The 17,773-nt window shown below is 40.2% G+C and overlaps 1 protein-coding gene across 1 annotated transcript in view; it reads right to left on the reverse strand.

The window, feature by feature from the left end:
* The window catches only part of CRB1 (crumbs cell polarity complex component 1), a gene marked incomplete at its 3' end in the record, with an annotated part of 108,176 nt that overhangs the window by 49,458 nt on the left and 40,945 nt on the right, over positions 1 to 17,773 (reverse strand). The window contains exons 4-5 of the mRNA XM_082314728.1: positions 15,898 to 16,037; positions 14,490 to 14,672 (exon numbers count right to left, since the gene is read on the reverse strand). Coding sequence (XP_082170854.1) covers positions 14,490 to 14,672; positions 15,898 to 16,037 — 323 coding nt within the window. The remainder of the gene's footprint in view (positions 1 to 14,489; positions 14,673 to 15,897; positions 16,038 to 17,773) is intronic.

Raw genomic sequence — 17,773 nt, forward strand, 5'->3', positions numbered from 1 at the left:
GATGCAGAAGACCTTAGACTTTGGATTGTGATCTTTCAATCAAAATCTGTATCAATGGGAATGGCAGAAGATTATACCTCTTTTGACTTCAGCAGTGGTGTTCATTTCTCTTGTTCCTTCCCATGTTCTTTTGCACTGTGAAAACTCATCTAAGTGATGACTTTGTTTATCCAAGGTTTCATATGCTTAATAGATCTTGAACTGGGGAAGCGTGAGACTGAAACTAGCTGCACTTTCGCTAGGTCACATAACAATCCCAATGGCAATGGGATAGCATGGACTTCAGATGGGATTGTGTGTTCTTGCCGTAGACTTCTGGCTGTTTTATTGTGGGATTTCCTGGGCCACAGTATGCATATGCGATTTACCTAAATTAAGTCTTATTTTTATATGTCTTTATATGCTACAGTTAACTTCTGTAGCTGTGCAGACATATTTGCAGTACAGCATTTAAATAGTTTTCTTTATTTGTTACTATAGATAATGATTGAATGTGATGTTCTGGCTTCACAAACAAGACTAATAACAGATTCTGAACCCTCTTTCTTAAGAAAAAATAGTGCCCCTAGGACAGTGACTACAGCCATAACTGTATTGATCATTATGATTCTCTGTAATAGTGGTGTGTTGTTAACACAGCCAGACTCAAAGAATTACAGCGGTGGGAGAGCAATCTGAATCAGATCCACCGAATCTATTTCCAGCAGTTAATTATCGGTACAAATTAGCTGACTATACTAGGCTGCTTTTCTTCTGTCTGAGACTGTTTATTGAAAGTGTAAAGTTCATTGTCAGCCAGGGAAGTAGCGTGCTTTCCTTAATCCATATCTCCCTATTCAATCAGCAGAAGTCCTTTTCTAACTTAATTCAAATATTTTTTTAAAAGGGGTCAGCACCCAGGTGATCAGTAAAAGGTGAGCTTAACTTCTTTGAAATTCTCCTGATACCTGAAAAAAAAACCAGTCAGAGTACCTAAACAGAAGTAGGTTGTGCCTTACTGTAGTCACCTCAGAGTTTATTTCAGTGCAAATGAGCAGACATAAAAATACTAGGCTTTATCACTTGTTTGTCGTATTAGCAAACACTGAATGATTAAGAGCTAGATGCTACAGGGAACAATTCATGTAAGAGCTTTTATGTAGTATATCACATAAAATTAATTTTGGTGCTCATTTTACAGGCTTATTTTTATTACTCAGGGTACAAACATACTTTTTATGTCCTTTAGAAGACCTTAGACCTGGGACTCATCAGTGATAATTAATTGCCAGCAAAGTATGAAACCCCTGAGTCCAATTGAACAAAAGCATTAAAGTGATCAGGGTTTTTTTTTTTGATGGTGGATTAAAATTGGAATTGTATATATGTATACATATGTGTATACAAAATTGAGAAGAGTTGTTTATGCCCCAGAGAGTTGTGCTGCCTTTCAGAGGGACCTCAACAGGCTGGAGAAATGGGCAGTCTTCAGGACTTCCATGAAGTTCCGCAAAGGGATTTGCAAAGCCCTGCACCTGGGGACAAATAACCCCATCCACCAGTACATGCTGGGGGATGACTGGCTGGAAAGCAGCTTTGCCATGCTGGTGAACAAGTTGGACATGAGCCAGCGGTGTGACCTTGCAGCAAAGAGGGCCAACAGCCTCCTGGGCTGTATTAGGAAGCATGTTGCCAGCAGGTCAAGGGAGGTGACTCTTCACCTCTACTCAGCACTGGTGAGACCACATCAAGTCCAGGTCTGGGCTCCTCAGCTACAAGAAAAAAGTGGAAGTACTGGCACAGGTCCAGCAAAGGGCCATGAAGATGATTAAGGGATTGGAAAATCTGTCATGACAGGCTGAGAGAGCTGGGGTTGCTCAGAAGTTGAAATGAAAGAAAATTTCAATAGCATTTCAAAGAAAAAAACACATTTAAACTTCTCCCCAATTCACCTGTTCCTTCCCCTTGAAGAACTATATATTGCCTGATTTTGCGAATATGACTGCTCTCATGCATGCAATTCTTCTTAAGACCTGGTCACGTAAGTGTGAGGCTCAGCTGTATAGATATCCTGGTTTTAAGTTTAAAATGCTCTATGTTGTTAAATAATCCTTTAAAACCGGTACAGGTGGGAAATCCGAGACGTACTGTAAAAGTTAAGAATATTTGGTTCTCTACTCCGTTCCCCCTGTATATAGGCTTGGCAGTGTTAATTCAGGAAGGTTTAGAAGATTATGTGTACATGACAGCCCTGAGGATTTCCATCATTGTGATTTTCCTTCCAACTCTTTTTTTTTTTTTTTTTTTTTCTTTCCTGAAGAGCATAATGACCTATGACAACGAAGCTTTATTCTCTGCGGAGTCTGACATTGCTTCTGTTTAATGGATCAGACAGTTTGTGATACATCAGTACAAGACACTTTCTTCCCCACGTCAACCTAGGGTACCTCTTCAATATTTCCCATCTGTGCTGACCTGTGTGATCAAGAGGTCATGTCCTGAAGTCAAACCCAGAATCGAAACACTCACTTCTACCACAGGCCAGACTATTAATGTAACCCATTTAATTTACATCAAGTTGGAACTTGACATTCAATTTCTCAGTCCAGAAGCAATTATTTTTAAAGGAACATGCCAACAATATTGCTTGGCTTAGAACAGCGAAAGTTCAAAAGGGTAAAAAACATTTCACACCATAAATAAAGAATTGATTATACTTGAAAACAAAGTTTGTAATTACTACTGACGTTTCTGAGCCTAGATGAGGTGCCTTTTATGCTTTAAAAACTGATGTCATTTATGCCACTGGCATTATGGGAACCTTATGTAAGGGTCTGAAATAGTCCTTCACTGGTATTTTAAGGATCAAGAGGAAAACACGAATATTTTGCACAGTGCTTGGGTCAAACACATATTTTTTGTCAAGTGAGCGTGCAAAATTCATTGTGGGTGCTTAGCCTTTAGCAGGACAGGAATTCCTCTGCCTCCTTTCACCCCAATAGCTCCATCAGCAGGACCACTGGCATAATCGGCAAAACACAATACTTTGTGATGGAAAATTATGCTATTCTTCTTGTGTGAAAGCCAAGCCTCCAAAGTGCTAACAGATTTTAACTAGGAATAGCCCTGATCTGGGTCATCAAATTACTCTTCTTTACTTAAAGCCATAGTGCTTGTTTTTTCCATAGCTCTTACAGCTCCAAGTGGACTTTGCATGACTGGCCAAAGACTAACATCCCTGAGCTTCATGTGCAAGATTCTGCTAATCAAACTGTGTAGTGCAAAAGCTAAAAACTCATGTTAAGAATTTGGCCTAGCAAACAGCGTTCATCACAAAGTCTTTGAAAAACAACATCTTCCAGATCAGGTTCTAATGACTGCGTTGAAATATCAGCTAAAACTAGATTTCACTAATGTGTAGCAGATGCTACACATACATAGTAGTTCATGCTCCCTCTACTGGCTAATAGGTACAGAAGGAGTACAGAGACCTTAGTCCTCAAAGGGCTCTTAGTTTTCTCAGAGCTCTGCTGGTATTAAAATGCTGATGTTAGTTCAAACAAATTGCATATTTTCACGTATTAGGGCAGCTTATACTTTTTTGGGGGGGTAATACAAATAGCAGTTTACCAATTAAATCCCTTTACCGAGGGTGAATGAGAATGCTATCCCACTGCTGTGGGTTATTTGCAGATGAGAAATGGTATTTCAAAGGTGTGTAAAAATCTGTGAGCGTGAAAACAGGGCAGCTAAGCTATATAAAAACTAACCTCTACAAGAACGATGTAATGAATGGAATTATACCATTTATGTTTGATGCCATAGCAAGATAACAGCAGCCTGCATACTTTAATTTTAAATAAATTTACTCATGCATCTTGACTTTTTACCTGAATATAGAATCATAGAATCATAGAATCCTTAAGGTTGGAAAAGACCCTTAAGATCATCGAATCCAACCGTTAACCTAGCACTGCCAAGTCCACCACTAAACCATGTCCTCAAGTACCACATCTACCCATCTTTTAAATACCTTCAGGGGTGGAGACTCAACCACTTCCCTGGGCAGCCTGTTCCAATGCCTGAAAACCTTTTCAGTGAAGAAATTTTTCCTAATATCCAACCTAAACCTCCCCTGGTACAACTTGAGGCCATTTCTTCTAGTCCTATCGCTTGTTACTAGGGAGAAGAGACTGACCCCTACCTCGCTACAACCTCCTTTCAGGTAGTTGGAGAGAGCAATAAGGTCTCCCCTCAGCCTCCTCTTCTCCAGACTAAACAATCCCAGTTCCCTCAGATGTTCCTCATGAGACTTGTGCTCTAGACCCTTCACCAACTTCGTTGCCCTCCTCTGGACACGCTCCAGCACCTCGATGTCCTTCTTGTAGTGAGGGGCCCAAAACTGAACACAGGACTCAAGGTGTGGCCTCACCAGTGCCGAGTACAGGGGCACTATCACCTCCCTGGTCCTGCTGGCCACACTATTCCTGATACAAGCCAGGATGCCACTGGCCTTCTTGGCCACCTGAGCACACTGCTGGCTCATGTTCAGGCGGCTGTCAGCCAGCACCCCCAGGTCCCTTTCTGCCAGGCAGCTCCCCAGCCACTCCTCCCCCAGCCTGTAGCATTGCATGGGGTTGTTGTGACCCAAATGCAGGACCCGGCACTGAGCCTTGTTGAATCTCATACAGTTGGCCCCAGCCCAATGATCCAGCCTGTCCAGGTCCCTCTGCAGGGCCTTCATACCCTCCAGCAGATCGACACTCCCACCCAACTTGGTGTCATCTGCAAACTTACTGAGGGTGCACTCAATCACCTCATCCAGATCATGAATGAAGATATTGAACAGGACCAGCCCCAACACTGAGCCCTGGGGAACACCACTCGTGACCGGCCGCCAACTGGATTTGACTCTGTTCACCACCACCCTCTGGGCTCAGCTGTCCAGCCAGTTTTTAACCCAGCACAGAGTGCACTTATCCAAGCCGTGAGCAGCCAGGTCAATACTCCTTGCATGACAAATATATACAGGTTTAGCATGCAAACATTACATATTTCCCGCTGTCAGAAGCCATGCAATTAAAATAATTAATTAGTAATGAAGACCAACATAAACTGCTTATTAACAAGTATACACATGGCATGCTGCAAATCTTGCAGAAAGGAACAAAGACAAATCTTTCATTCTTACCACAAAACAACCCAGCCAGAAAACTGTGCACTTCAAAATAGAAAAGATGAAAGTTGTGGACCTTTTTAATTAGTGATCAAAGAAAGGCTTTATATAAGCAGAGCAACAGAGTACCCTGAAGCACCTATTATGTATATGTTTACACAGATATCTATATATATGTGTGTGTATTAGCACATATATGTGTGTGTGTACACACATCTATACATACATGCATATGGTTCAGAACTACCTGCCCATGTGCTATTTCTGACTGAACTCCTCCAGCTTCTCCAATGTCACTCCTGAGTTCCTCTGTTATGGGGGGAAAAGAGAAGTAATGCCTTTTAAATGTTTGGTTGTATAATTTACTGCATTTCCAATAAACTGGATTTTAATGGGGTTCACAATTGTGAGATTATTAAGGCTGTTTTCAAAATCATCTGTGGAGTAAAACATTGACTTGTTAAATTAGGTAATTTTGTTTATCGCCTGACATTTGACCTTAAATATTCCATAAATTAGAATGTATTGAGGAAAAAAACCATATTAGTCCCATAGCACAAGTCTTCTCTTGACTGTCTGCTTGTTAAGCACTTTCTCCAGATTAGTGATAACTGTACGATGTGAAGATTTAAAGAAAGTTCATTTCTGTTTCTGGAAAAGTTGTGCATCTGCTTCACTTTGCAATTTGACTGTAATTCGACCAGAATGATGTAGGCTTACACAATACAATGCTAAAAAGCATGTGCTGTTAAGTAGCTCCTGAGATGGACAATCAAATTCTTAAGAAGATGAGCAAAGTTCTGCTGTCAGTTTAGTGTGTGCAATACCTTTGATTTCATCAAGGTTTGTGCATGGTTATCGCTTAGACCCCACATTAAACTCTGCTTTCATTAGTGGTTGTCTTTGACATTGGGTGTATGTGCATATGCAAGAAATAAGTCTCTTTAGGAAACACAGGATCAACTGTAATGCCAGGGTGTGCTAGACACATAAAACTAGCATTAGGATGTATATCAGGAGATACACAGCAGTTTCCGTCTATATCAGGGAAATGAAGATTACTGGTTTTTCAACAACAGGAAGAGTAGGGCAAAGTGAGGCCTATGTTTGGTTCCAGGCTGCATAATGTGTTGCTGCGCTGGGGCAAAGCGAGCAAGAAATGAAAAGGCCAGAGAGATTATTCAATAGAAAAAGATGGAACTGATCAGGTTCATAAGCTCAGCCAAGAGGTGGCAAAACTGGAGTGCAGGAGACTAAATATCTGAGGTATGCCAATTAAAAACGCTAGGAAAAGTTTATTTAGAATATTAAGAAAGAAATCAAAAAGGTAAGTAGGCAGAGCCTGAAGAAAGCTCCAGAAGAAAAATTCTTACTGGATATTCAGGCTAGTTTTAACAAGTCAATCATACGATGGAATGACCCACCAGGAATGAGTGTCAGGAAAATAATAGGTGCTTGAAAAGCATTATTCCTGCCTCCAAATAATATACAATTGTCTTTTTTTTCTTTAAAGCACTTTATGTCAAGTACTGGACTTTGAGATTCCTTAAATCTAAGGACATTACCTGTCTCTGTGTTGCAAAATCTGGGAGCTTATGGATGAAAATCCATTCATCCCCTCCTCCTTCCCGTAATGAAAAAAGGTTTTCATGCTAAGAAGTGTTTACGTGCAACACTGTTTAACACAGAGAGATGTGCCAGATTCAAAATATCCACTGCTTGCAGGCTCTGTCAATCACATTGGACTACATTATACAGCTTAACATACCAGTGTAACTAGGTAAGATAGATCATAGTAATGATGGGTCAGTTGTGAAATTTTAAAGCATAAAACTCTGTACATGTTCTGAAAATAATATTGGTAGATGTTTCCTAGTGGTTTAACTTCATATATTTCTAAGTCAAAAAAACCCCTAAAACGTCTTGACATTTGTGCATTCTTTTGGTGCTGAATAATGCAGAAGTGATGGCTGCAATCTCTTTGCATTTCCAGTGCAACTTGCAACAAGAAGGGGAGAGATATTTCTCATGTGATATATATTTCTCATGAAAAAATATACATAGGTATATCAGAGCCCTAAATATCATTCTCAGAGTTGCAAACAAATTGTCAGGACTGGGGACTAATTCTGTAAAGCGTTGTCATGAAAAATTCAAGGGGTCCTTTCTTAATTATCATGGTTCAGCTTTTACAAAATTTTAACATAGATCATGTAAAAATACTCTTCTGTCACAAGGTTCCCTTGTACAATAGGAATAATAGGGACAAGCCGTAGTTTTCAATAAAGCTGAATTTTATTTCATTAAGAGGGGGAGGTCCTCTGCATAGTTAGCACCCATGCCAGGTTCATATTTTGTACCTAGGATCTGAAACAATTTCAGACTCTACTTGGAGCACATTAAATATGGTAACTGGATCTGACAATGATGTACAAATGCATCCTCCATGGGTTGTTGTGAGACTCCACTGTTCTTAAGGTAATGTCATACCTTATGATCATATTGGAACTTAATCTTTTTTTCTGAAGTGAGGGTAATGATTATGTACTTCACAGTGATGGTATATGACTGAATTTTCCTGTATTCGTGAAACATTCAGATTTTAGTGAGACAAAATCCAAGCTGCAAAATATTGCGGTAAATAAAGAAAGATTATCTGTGGTATCAATATCACTTAGAGACGCATGCTGCTGTTTTCTGAACTGTCTCCCACTAGACTGGAATTCTTTAACCAGTGATAAACACTAGGTAACCATTACAACTAGAGTCGGTGCATTTAAACAATTGCTCTCGCAGTCCACTGCCACGCAGGGGGGGCAAGTTGAGTCGTAAGAAGATTAATTTTTGAAAAAAAATGCTATTAGGCTTTCACAAAGTATCTCAAGATATAAGCTGTTAAGGAAAGAGCTGTCATGAATAACACAAGTCAGTGTTAGCTGCTGTGGTGATTTATATGGTTGAAGAATGTAAAAATTACACTTTCCTGCACTAAATGGTATTTCTTACAGTTGTTGAAAAGGAGCACCACTTGCAGTAGAAATGAAATAGAAATGTCCCATGAGTTCTGTAATGGAAACTGATAAAAGAATGGCAAATTCATAAATTCCTCCAGATATAGCCTAATTTCAGTGCTGCCATCAATGTTCTGAGGTATGTTCCCTTCATATGGCCATTACGGTACAGACTGTCTGAATTGTGAGTGCAACCTCAACTTTCCTTCTGGGGGACTATCCAGAGAAAGACTAATTAGATTAATCTATCAATGAATTTGGTCTGGGAGCTAAGCATGTGAGAAGTGATTAGTGCTTATTGCAAAGAAAGCAGTTTGATCAATAGTGAATAAAGAGACAGGCAAGAAACTAGTGAGCATGCTGCATTCTTGGAGTCTGAAACCATTTGCAAAGCTGTCTGCCTCTTTCCCTGGAGTAGTCCACAGGCCAGGGCTGAAGGACACACTCCATCATTCAAAAAGATTATCCTCACCATTTCCAAAAATTAAGAAAAAAGAGGAGAAGGAAAAACTCTGTGACAAAAGTAGAGGAGGAGGGGAAAACTGAGAAGGAATCAATTCTGGTGACAATGTGAACAACTCCTTACCAGAATGCTATGGGTTGAAGAAATGCTAAATAGTATTAGAGGACAGAATCATTAAAAGCCTGTCCAAATGTTCTTTCAAGATCAGAGGCTTTAGTAGAGATGGAAAAAGTACTTTAAAGTGCTAATTGTCTTTTTTGTGTAGGGTTTTTACAGGCAGCAAGTGCCTGCCAGGCCCTGAGGGCATTTTGTGTTGGTACAGCCCTTGCCTGCACTGGTCTTGTAATGCTGGAGCTGCTAGAGACTGGCTGGGAGCAGTGAGAGAAGGTCCTCCTCCTCCTTTCCCCCTATGCTTTTGATCACAGAAATATATGGATATCACAGAGTCTGGAATGGAGATAGGGCAGCACTGTAGAAATATCTCTAGGAAAGCAGTAACTTCTTTCCCATGCTCAGAAAATAGCAATACTTTTTCATGTTTTGCTGACAACTGCCCAGCACCGCAAAATCAGTTTTGTAAGGTAACCTTTCACAGCAGTCTACCAGTGTAAAAGGGATCCTGTACTGATTGTAAATTGAATTTAGGTGGAAAAGATGTAAGTTTGCATCCCTGTTACAGCCTCTCTGCAGTTCCAGAGTGGTAAGAAGCCTATAAATACATCAAACCCTAATTCTGTTTTTCAGCATTTCACATGTGTAGTACTTGTATTTGGAATTTCTCCTTAAACCAGCTAACCTTGAATGGGTGCTTGATAGTAGCAGCATTTTCCTTCTCGAACCTTTGCTTGTATGGGAATAATAATTACCTCCAGACCTGTTAATTTTGAACTTGAGTTCTTGCCTTGCCTGCAGGAGAAGCCCGAGTCCCACTAAAAAGATGAGAGGTGCCCTTGACACATTCTTAATTTAAAAATTGTCTTTTCTTGCTTATATCTTCCTTTTTTATCCTCATTCTTTCCTTGAACAGTCTTGTCTTTTTCTAAGGTATCAGAATCAAGAGAAAATAACCTTTTAAACTGTGATGATGGGCCATGAAATAAAGTGAATTAACCTGGTGTAATGGAGGAATGATTGACTACTGTGGTGTGAACAGCTGAAGGACAGACGAGGAAATAACAGAAAAAGTAAAATTTGGAGTTTGGGGACAAGATGAGAACTCTGCTATTCATCTGCTTGATTTCATTTTTGTCAGACTCACATTGCTTTATATATCTAAGAAAGATGGCAGTTTCATTGTACTGATGGCTAAGAAGGGGATTTAAAAAATAAAGAAATCAAAAATATAGGTATGTATTTTAAGCTTCCCAAGTTAGTGATAATGTGCCTACTATCCTACCCATTACTCATAAATAATATTTATGTCTGTATAATACTGTGACAGGCCAGGGGAGAGGAGTACAGCTGGCTGAGACGTAGTCTACCCTATCGTCTGCTGGCTGGTCTGCCTATAGCAGCATCTAAAGATGTGCAGGGAAATGGAAGGCTGATGCCCTGTGTGCTTCTGTGTTTCTTTCCCCCTGGTTTAAGTGCAGAGTGAGAGTCCAAATGATTCAGTTTTTAAGCACTGGTCCCATGATGTTCACAGTTCAGTATCTGGGTTGAGGTTTTCTTTAGTTAGTTTCAGTACTCTCCCATACTGGCCATTTATCTGCCTCATCTTCTGGCTCCAGGAGACAGTTTCTTTCCCCCATGCATATGCCAGGAATTCAATATGCATACGACACCAGTCTGATCATATCATTTTCTCTTGCAGCAGTCCAACAGACTGGGAAAAGGGCCAAGGAGACTTAAAAGGGAAAAACAGAAAACAAGACAAATATAAACGAAAAGGCCGAAAACCACTTAGGAATTTGTGATGCCAAAGCAAGCAGCAGCGCTGCTGGCACAACTGGCACATAGCTGATAACAAGACACAAGAATTGGTAAGATCCCCAGGAGCCAGCACTCATCTGCATGTCAGCAGGCATCAGGCACCCTGCCTACAAATGGATTAGTGGGCTCTGCTCCTCTTACGCTCATTCTGCTGAAGCAAAATGGATGGTCTTCAACCTTGCTAGCAGCACTGTCCCATCCACCTGGGGACCATGGGCAGCACTGCTTTTGAGGCATGGGGAGCCTCGCAAACACTCACCCCCTCCTCAGGCTCAGTTCAACACTGGAATGTGTCACTTGATAGACCTTGCAAGTTCAGAGGCTCTTTAATTTTGACATGGTGTTAAGTTTATTACAACCCGGTGAAATGAGTCACTACCAAATCCATAGCTCTGCCTTCCTCCTTTCTCACACGTTTTCATGAGGAAAGTGAAAAGTTTAACTTTTTAAGTAACAGTCTTTTTAAGAAATGTGCAGTGCTGGAGTGATACAATATATCCACGATATGAAAGGACACAGTTCTAGGGTAACTATTCCCTTTTGCTAGCAGTAACAAATCACAATCCCTTTAAAAGAAAGCCCAATCTATTAAAAGTACTGGTGTGCTAGGGGCCCAGCACACCAAGGTAATATAAAAAATCTAGGGCTTGCTACTGCAGAACTATTGAGACCTCTTGAAATCTGAGTATCCCCGAACCCTTTGATTTAAAAGGGAGCTGGAGAAGTTTTAACCCTTTGTAGAACCTGTGCAGGAATTTTCTATCTTGGATCTAGGATAAGACATACTTCCAATGGCCTCAAACAGTTCCCAGCTGGGATAAAGTCTCCAGACTTGGAGTTTTATTTTTCATTTTTAAGAATCAAATTGTGTAAATAATGTTGTTTGCAGATTTTTTCCTTCCAAGACTTTTAGTAGGACTACCGACTATTTTTCAAGTCACCTGAACAATCACCATCTCTAACAAGATACTGCCAGATAATACTTGTTCCTTTCTCCTGGCTGGGTGGGGAAATATTCTATCCTGACATAGGCATGAGTTTAGGCTCCATTATCTCCTGCCCTTGGGGCTAAAAACTGTAGTCCAAAAGGTAGATATTCTCAGTTTTTCAGTTGAATTACAGTAATTTGTTTGCAATCTTATCCAGTGAGTTCAAAGATGACATTTTATGCTTGTTACAAAATTTGCAACTGTCCTCAAATTCTTTCCATTGATTTCAATGGCTTTTGGATCAGGCCCTCACAATGCAGGGTATGTGGATTATTATTTCTTCATATTACCCCAGACAGTGAAGTATGATTATAATGTTCTGCAAGTGCTTTACTGAGGAAAGAGGTATAATAAAATATTGAATGTAATTTATTAATGAAAATCTTTGCCCTGTTTCAATAGGAATCTGAAGTTTTATATCTAAAGCACATACAACTATTCAGGTGTTAAGGCCGAAGAACTCCTGACCTACAGCTGCAGAAATGTAGGACTTCGGCTGTCAGTGAGATGTACTGATACCCAGATGAAGAAATCTGACCTTTTTTCCAGTTGACTGTTAGTTCATATACATTAGATAAGCACACATATACTGAGTGATCCTGATCAGGGATTCATCTGCTACCCTGAATCATACTACTGCTATCAACTCTAATTCTAAATCTTCCTTAATTCCCATTAAAACATGTGGTTTATTTATTATGAATTTGACTATAATTAGAGAAATTACTTATCACCAAATGTTTCCACTCCACCTTATGGGCTTTTTGTGTCAACGCTTCTGACACACAAAGAGGCTGAGGCTCATTTTGAGCACTTTCTACTTCCAGATTACCTGGGGGAAGGAGAAGGGCCTGAGAGAAATGCGCACTGCTACTGGGAGGACTGGGGAGGTTGGCTGCTTTGTACCTAAGGGCTGTTAGATCAAAGCCTGGGAGCCTAGGATGCTAAGTGCCAGTTAGAGCAATCCTGCGTTTTTCTCTATTAATATGTAAATTGCTTGACTGCATTGTATCTCACACAGGCCAGCAAGAAAAGAGTTTAAAATTTAGGCCCGGCAAAAAAAACAAAGGCAGGGAAGGAGCTGACAAGAGTAGCAAGATTAACCTTGTTTTGCCATTATTTTGCAGTGTGTTACTGATGACATTTCACATGCAGCTTTTACAGCCATCCCTGTTAAAGATTATGTTCTTCCTGCCGCCAGCTGCCTGGGCACACTGTTCAGTAAGAATAACTACTTTGGGTTTTTTTCTAATGAAAGTTATATATAGTATCCAACAGGTATGAGAATAACTAAACTTACATGAGGTTTTAAAAAATGTAATGTAATTTGCATATGAAGTCAGCAGAAATTTTAGGGTCTCCAAGAATTCTCTCAGTCTTGCTTTGGAGAGTCCTATATTGTGATTTAGGAGCTTACCTATTGAAAAAATTATTTAAGATTAATTAATTTAAATAGATTCTGACACTGTTTTCAGACTGAGTAGAATCTGCCTGTACGTGGGTCCACTGACTCCCAGGGGAGTAAGAGTTCTCCATGGGCATGAAACCAGCAGAATCATGACCCAAACTGGGCAAACAAGCCAGGTGAAGGCAATTGATATGGAAGTGGGAGGATAAAGGATGATGATTAAACAAGGAAACACCTTCTGGTTTGTCTGACAGAGCACAGGAGTTTTTAAATCAGGGCAAGAGGGGAGGAAAAAAAACTTGAGAGCTGGATGTCACTAGGAGGAAGTGAAGAGAAAGAAGTGGCACATGAAGAGGTAAGGGTGCTTAGGACAGCCTGGGGGATATCGCAAGCCTTAGTAGAAGCCTCATATTATACTCTCTTAGGCAGAACAAAAGTACAACAGCAACACTTAGTGACAGGATAGGGAAGGACAGTTAAGGGGAAGGGATGGAACAAAAGCAAGCAAGTCTTAATGCCACTTTGAAGAAAAATAAATTGGGAATTCAGAGTGAAAGCTGTGCTCTCCATTTACTTTTGTATCTGCTATGTTGGAGATGTCAGTCATGCAACCCACTGGGAGACACAGGAAAGTTTGTAAGCTGCTCAGGAGATGAATGGAATGAGAAATTGAAGACTGGTTAAATTAATCTAGCTATTAAGTATTTTTTCCTTCAGAAGGAAAAAGGGAATGGAGTTGACAGAAAAATACTGTAAACCCAGAAGTGTACAATCCAAACCCAACTTGTTTGTGGCTGTGCTAAATAGCGTAGGCTGTGTTAAATGCAAGTCTCAACACGACTTCTTTCTTAGGATTATGGGTATCTGTAATTTCGATAGGGTTTTTTTTCCCTTAATAACATGGATACACACACAACTTGAAATTATTTTTCATTTAAGCTGTAGAATATCACCAACATGCTACACTGCTGAAGTTACACAAAACGTTGCCTTGTGCTCAGATGAAGTGTTCCCGCCAGTCCCCAGTGCTGCTATGTAGAATTACATGCGGACAGAAACACTGAAAGCTTGAGAGTTTTGGTTTATGGTTGTTTTATGAAAATACTCTCTTATTTATTACTGATTGTTTTCATATATGTAATATAATACCTGTGCACAGTGAATTTCGAACTGATGATAAAACACCCAGTGACCAAAGTTTATGGCATAATTCAAGCAAATGCAGTTATGAATGGAGAAGCTTTGCAGACAAGATTGTGGAAGAGACCACATCTCTCTCCTGCTGCCTGGGCTGCCTTAGGGACCGTACCCGGAGCCTGCTGCTCTATTGCTACGTTCACAACTTGTGCGACCAACTCCCTTTATTCCATACAAATCTCTACTGAAACGTGTATGGTGACCACCAGAGGGACCCTTTGCACTATGGCACCTTAAAACACCTAACTTACGTTAAAGATTTATTTACAGCTAGGCCTAAACAACAGGATACTTCAGTACATCATTTCCTAAGCTTTCACCAAAGGAATCTTACCGGTAAAGCCTGGCTTACAGCTACAGATATAGCCTTCGGCCTTGTCGTAGCTGAAGGCCGGCGGCAGGCCTGGGACACTGCCATAGCGGCCGGCCCAGGATCGCTCCACACAGTCACCTCCGGAGAGGCAGGGGCTGCTGCTGCACTCCCCGATGTCCTCCTCGCAGCGGGAACCCGCATAGCCTGCGGAGAGCCATGAGGAGAAGGCGTTTAATCGATGTGCTATCCATTCATTCCAGACCTGAAAATATTATTCTGAATATTAGATGCACTTGGTTTCAGACTCTGCCATGTGCTAAAAGATTTCCTCTGCTTCTTGAAGGTGTGAATGTTTCCTTGCAGCTCTCTGTCATGGCCCAGCAGCAGGATATTGCTATGGCTATTCTGCATTAGCTAGCTGAGCTTTGTGGTACTCATGGTATTTTTTAGGAAGTAAGGTGGAGATCTGTGGGGATAACGAGGTGCTGCATTGTGGTGTAGGTACGCGCTCAGGTTGTGTGAAGTTTTCCTTTTGCATCACCTCCCTACGACAGAGGAGGGCAGAGAGTATAAATTATTTGGTGCTCGTAAAGTGCTTTACCTGGCGTTTGAAGAGCCGCAAAACTCCCTGATTTCTGGAAAACACTAAGGACTCTGTCTAATCTTTCCATTTCTAATGCACCAAGAACTGTGTGGTCCAACAACCCTGTGGCATGTACTCCTCGCAGTGCGCTGTGCTCTTGTGTCCTCAGTAAGGACACAGATGTTAAACTTTCTAGAGACACTTCTTGTAGTTAGTCCATGTGCTGAAAGATTCACAAAGTCTCCCAAAGAACACTGTGTCCCCACTGCGGTTGTGGGAGCCTTTTTGTAAATGGCTGGATATATAAGCATTGCTGGTAGAGCAGAACACAGCCCAGTGTGTTTCATCGCATGCTACTAGATAGAAGAACTGGCATTGGTGATATGAAGGAGACCAGTTTTCCAATGTAACACCTAGTTTAATTTATATTTATAAACAGACAATATTTTGCATTGAAAAGTAAGTTTTTAGACTGATTTACAGGTCATGTTAGTGAAGAGTAAAAAAGGGTCAGCTGCAGCAGTGATTAATTTATGTATTGCATGGGTTGAAGGATTAAGCAACTGGAAGATGGATCCCAACTTTGACTTATCTCCTGTCTTTACTCCATAATACTGGCACTTTTGGTTTTGCCAACTTCTGCTGTGCAGAGAAATTCTTAGCTGGAAAAGAGAGCAACTTATCCATAGGGCTCTGACTCATGATGAGGAGTGAAGCCCATCTAAACACAAGCTCACAGAGTACTTTAAGTTATATGGCTTAAACCTTTTATTGTATCAGCAAAAAAATGAGGACATACCTACTACACAAGGAAAGAGAGTATTTATAGGAGAATGTAGACCTTACCTGGCCAACAGTGGCATGTGTAATTGTCAGCGTTGTCCTCACAAGTGCCATTATTGTAGCATGGTTGCGACCAACATAAGGGAGCCAGGGTCTCACAGTGTACGCCCATATATCCAGTACTGGTACAGTTGCAGCTGTACCTGCAACACAGAATGCAATGTTCACTTTAGCTGGAAGTCAGGAGATCTGGGCTTTGTTCCCAAACCTACGCAGACTTCTTGTGTAGCCTTGGCTAGCAGCTTGCACAGTTGAGTCCAGGCTCAAGACCACCATCTGGTGCTCTGGAGAAACCGCAGCCATTGCGAACCAACAATGAGCTTTTTCCTGAAATATGTGGGTTTTGTCTGGGGAAAAAACCTGCTTGTGAATTCAAATTGGTTTTGACAGATCATTTCTTCTAAGAATTATTGATTTTTTTTTTCTTCTTTTTTTAATTTGGGAGGGAAAAAAGTTTCTGTCATTTCCAATGCAATTTTTGTAGGTTTAACATTGTTCACAAAATGAAAAGGAGACAGACAGTGTGTTAGTATCCCTTTCTCTTGGACTGGTAGAAATTGAGTTGGCCAAAAAATAAGGCAATTTCTGTTCCTCGACAAAGTGATATTTTCTCTTTGGTGAAAAACAATATTTTTTGTTGTTAGGTTAGTATAAAAATGTAAATTGCTTGCACAGTTCCAATAATAACAGTAATACAAGCTTTGTTTTGATAGAAATATTACTATTATGGGTTTAGAAGCAAACAAACTAGTATATGTAAATGAACAGTGTGCAGGTAATCAGTAACGTCTGGGGTTTTTTGTTTGTGTTTTTTTTCAGGTGAGCTAATTATTATTATAAAATACATAACTCCTATGCTTAGGTCATAAGGTATAAGGTCAACCTGTACACATCATAAGAAAAGACAGGCCTTTGCAAGATAACTATGTTAAATGTGCATGCTTGGATGATCTTTGTCTAATAATAATTATCAGAAACAAAAATTTATTCTTATATTGTTTTATTTTACATTAAAATGATACACTGGTTATTGTACAACTGAAATAATGGGGAATCTTGCTGAACAAGAGATAAGTGCAGGTATTTCATAATTTCTGTGCTTAATATCTAAGCCTTAGACTTGGAGTAAGTATATGGAGAGAAAGCGAAATTGTTGAACTTAAGGGAGCATCAGAGAACAACTGGCTCCTGCAGTCTAACAAACCAAAAAGCATAAACTTTTTACTACACTATTTAAGTGTACATAAGCAGAAACTTCTGGCAGGCCAGTTTATTACTAGTGTATGGATTATTCTTAAATCAAAATCAGAGATGACTTAGACCAGGTGGCATTTGAATTTAGGATATAAAAAGTAATGAGGAAGATGTAAATCAGAAAAATAATTTTCCTTCTGAGGTATGTTCTCAAAACAGAAGTCTCTTTCTTTTGCTGTATTTTTCACACATTTCCTCCATGTGCCTTCAGTTTGGTGCTGTTCAGCTTTGTGGTGAAAGATTTTTTCTGCCTTAGTCCACTCTCCTTTTTCCCTTTGGTCCAGAATGAAGGAGCAGTGAGGAATATTCACAACTTGCTGCTTAATGTGAAGCCCCACTTGTGTGCCTTTTTTCTCGGGTATCTTTAAGTGTTTGATGTTGCTGTTAACCTTCAGGGATTCTGGAGGGTACCCTGCTTGTGGGCAGGCTGTGACTGAGCAAGCAGATGACTCTTTCAATTAAGAGTGATACTCTTAGATACTCTACCTAACATATTTTTTGGGGTTCTTGTTTGATGTTCTCACAATATGCAGAAAGCAGTATGTGCAGATATTCTTTCCTATGCAATCAAAAGAGCACTGAAGGTCCTGGGAATATTTCCTATGGAAAAAAGTCTTGGAGCATG

This window comes from Platalea leucorodia (assembly GCF_965183815.1).
Source record: "Platalea leucorodia genome assembly, chromosome: 5".
In the NCBI taxonomy this organism is placed as follows: domain Eukaryota; kingdom Metazoa; phylum Chordata; class Aves; order Pelecaniformes; family Threskiornithidae; genus Platalea; species Platalea leucorodia.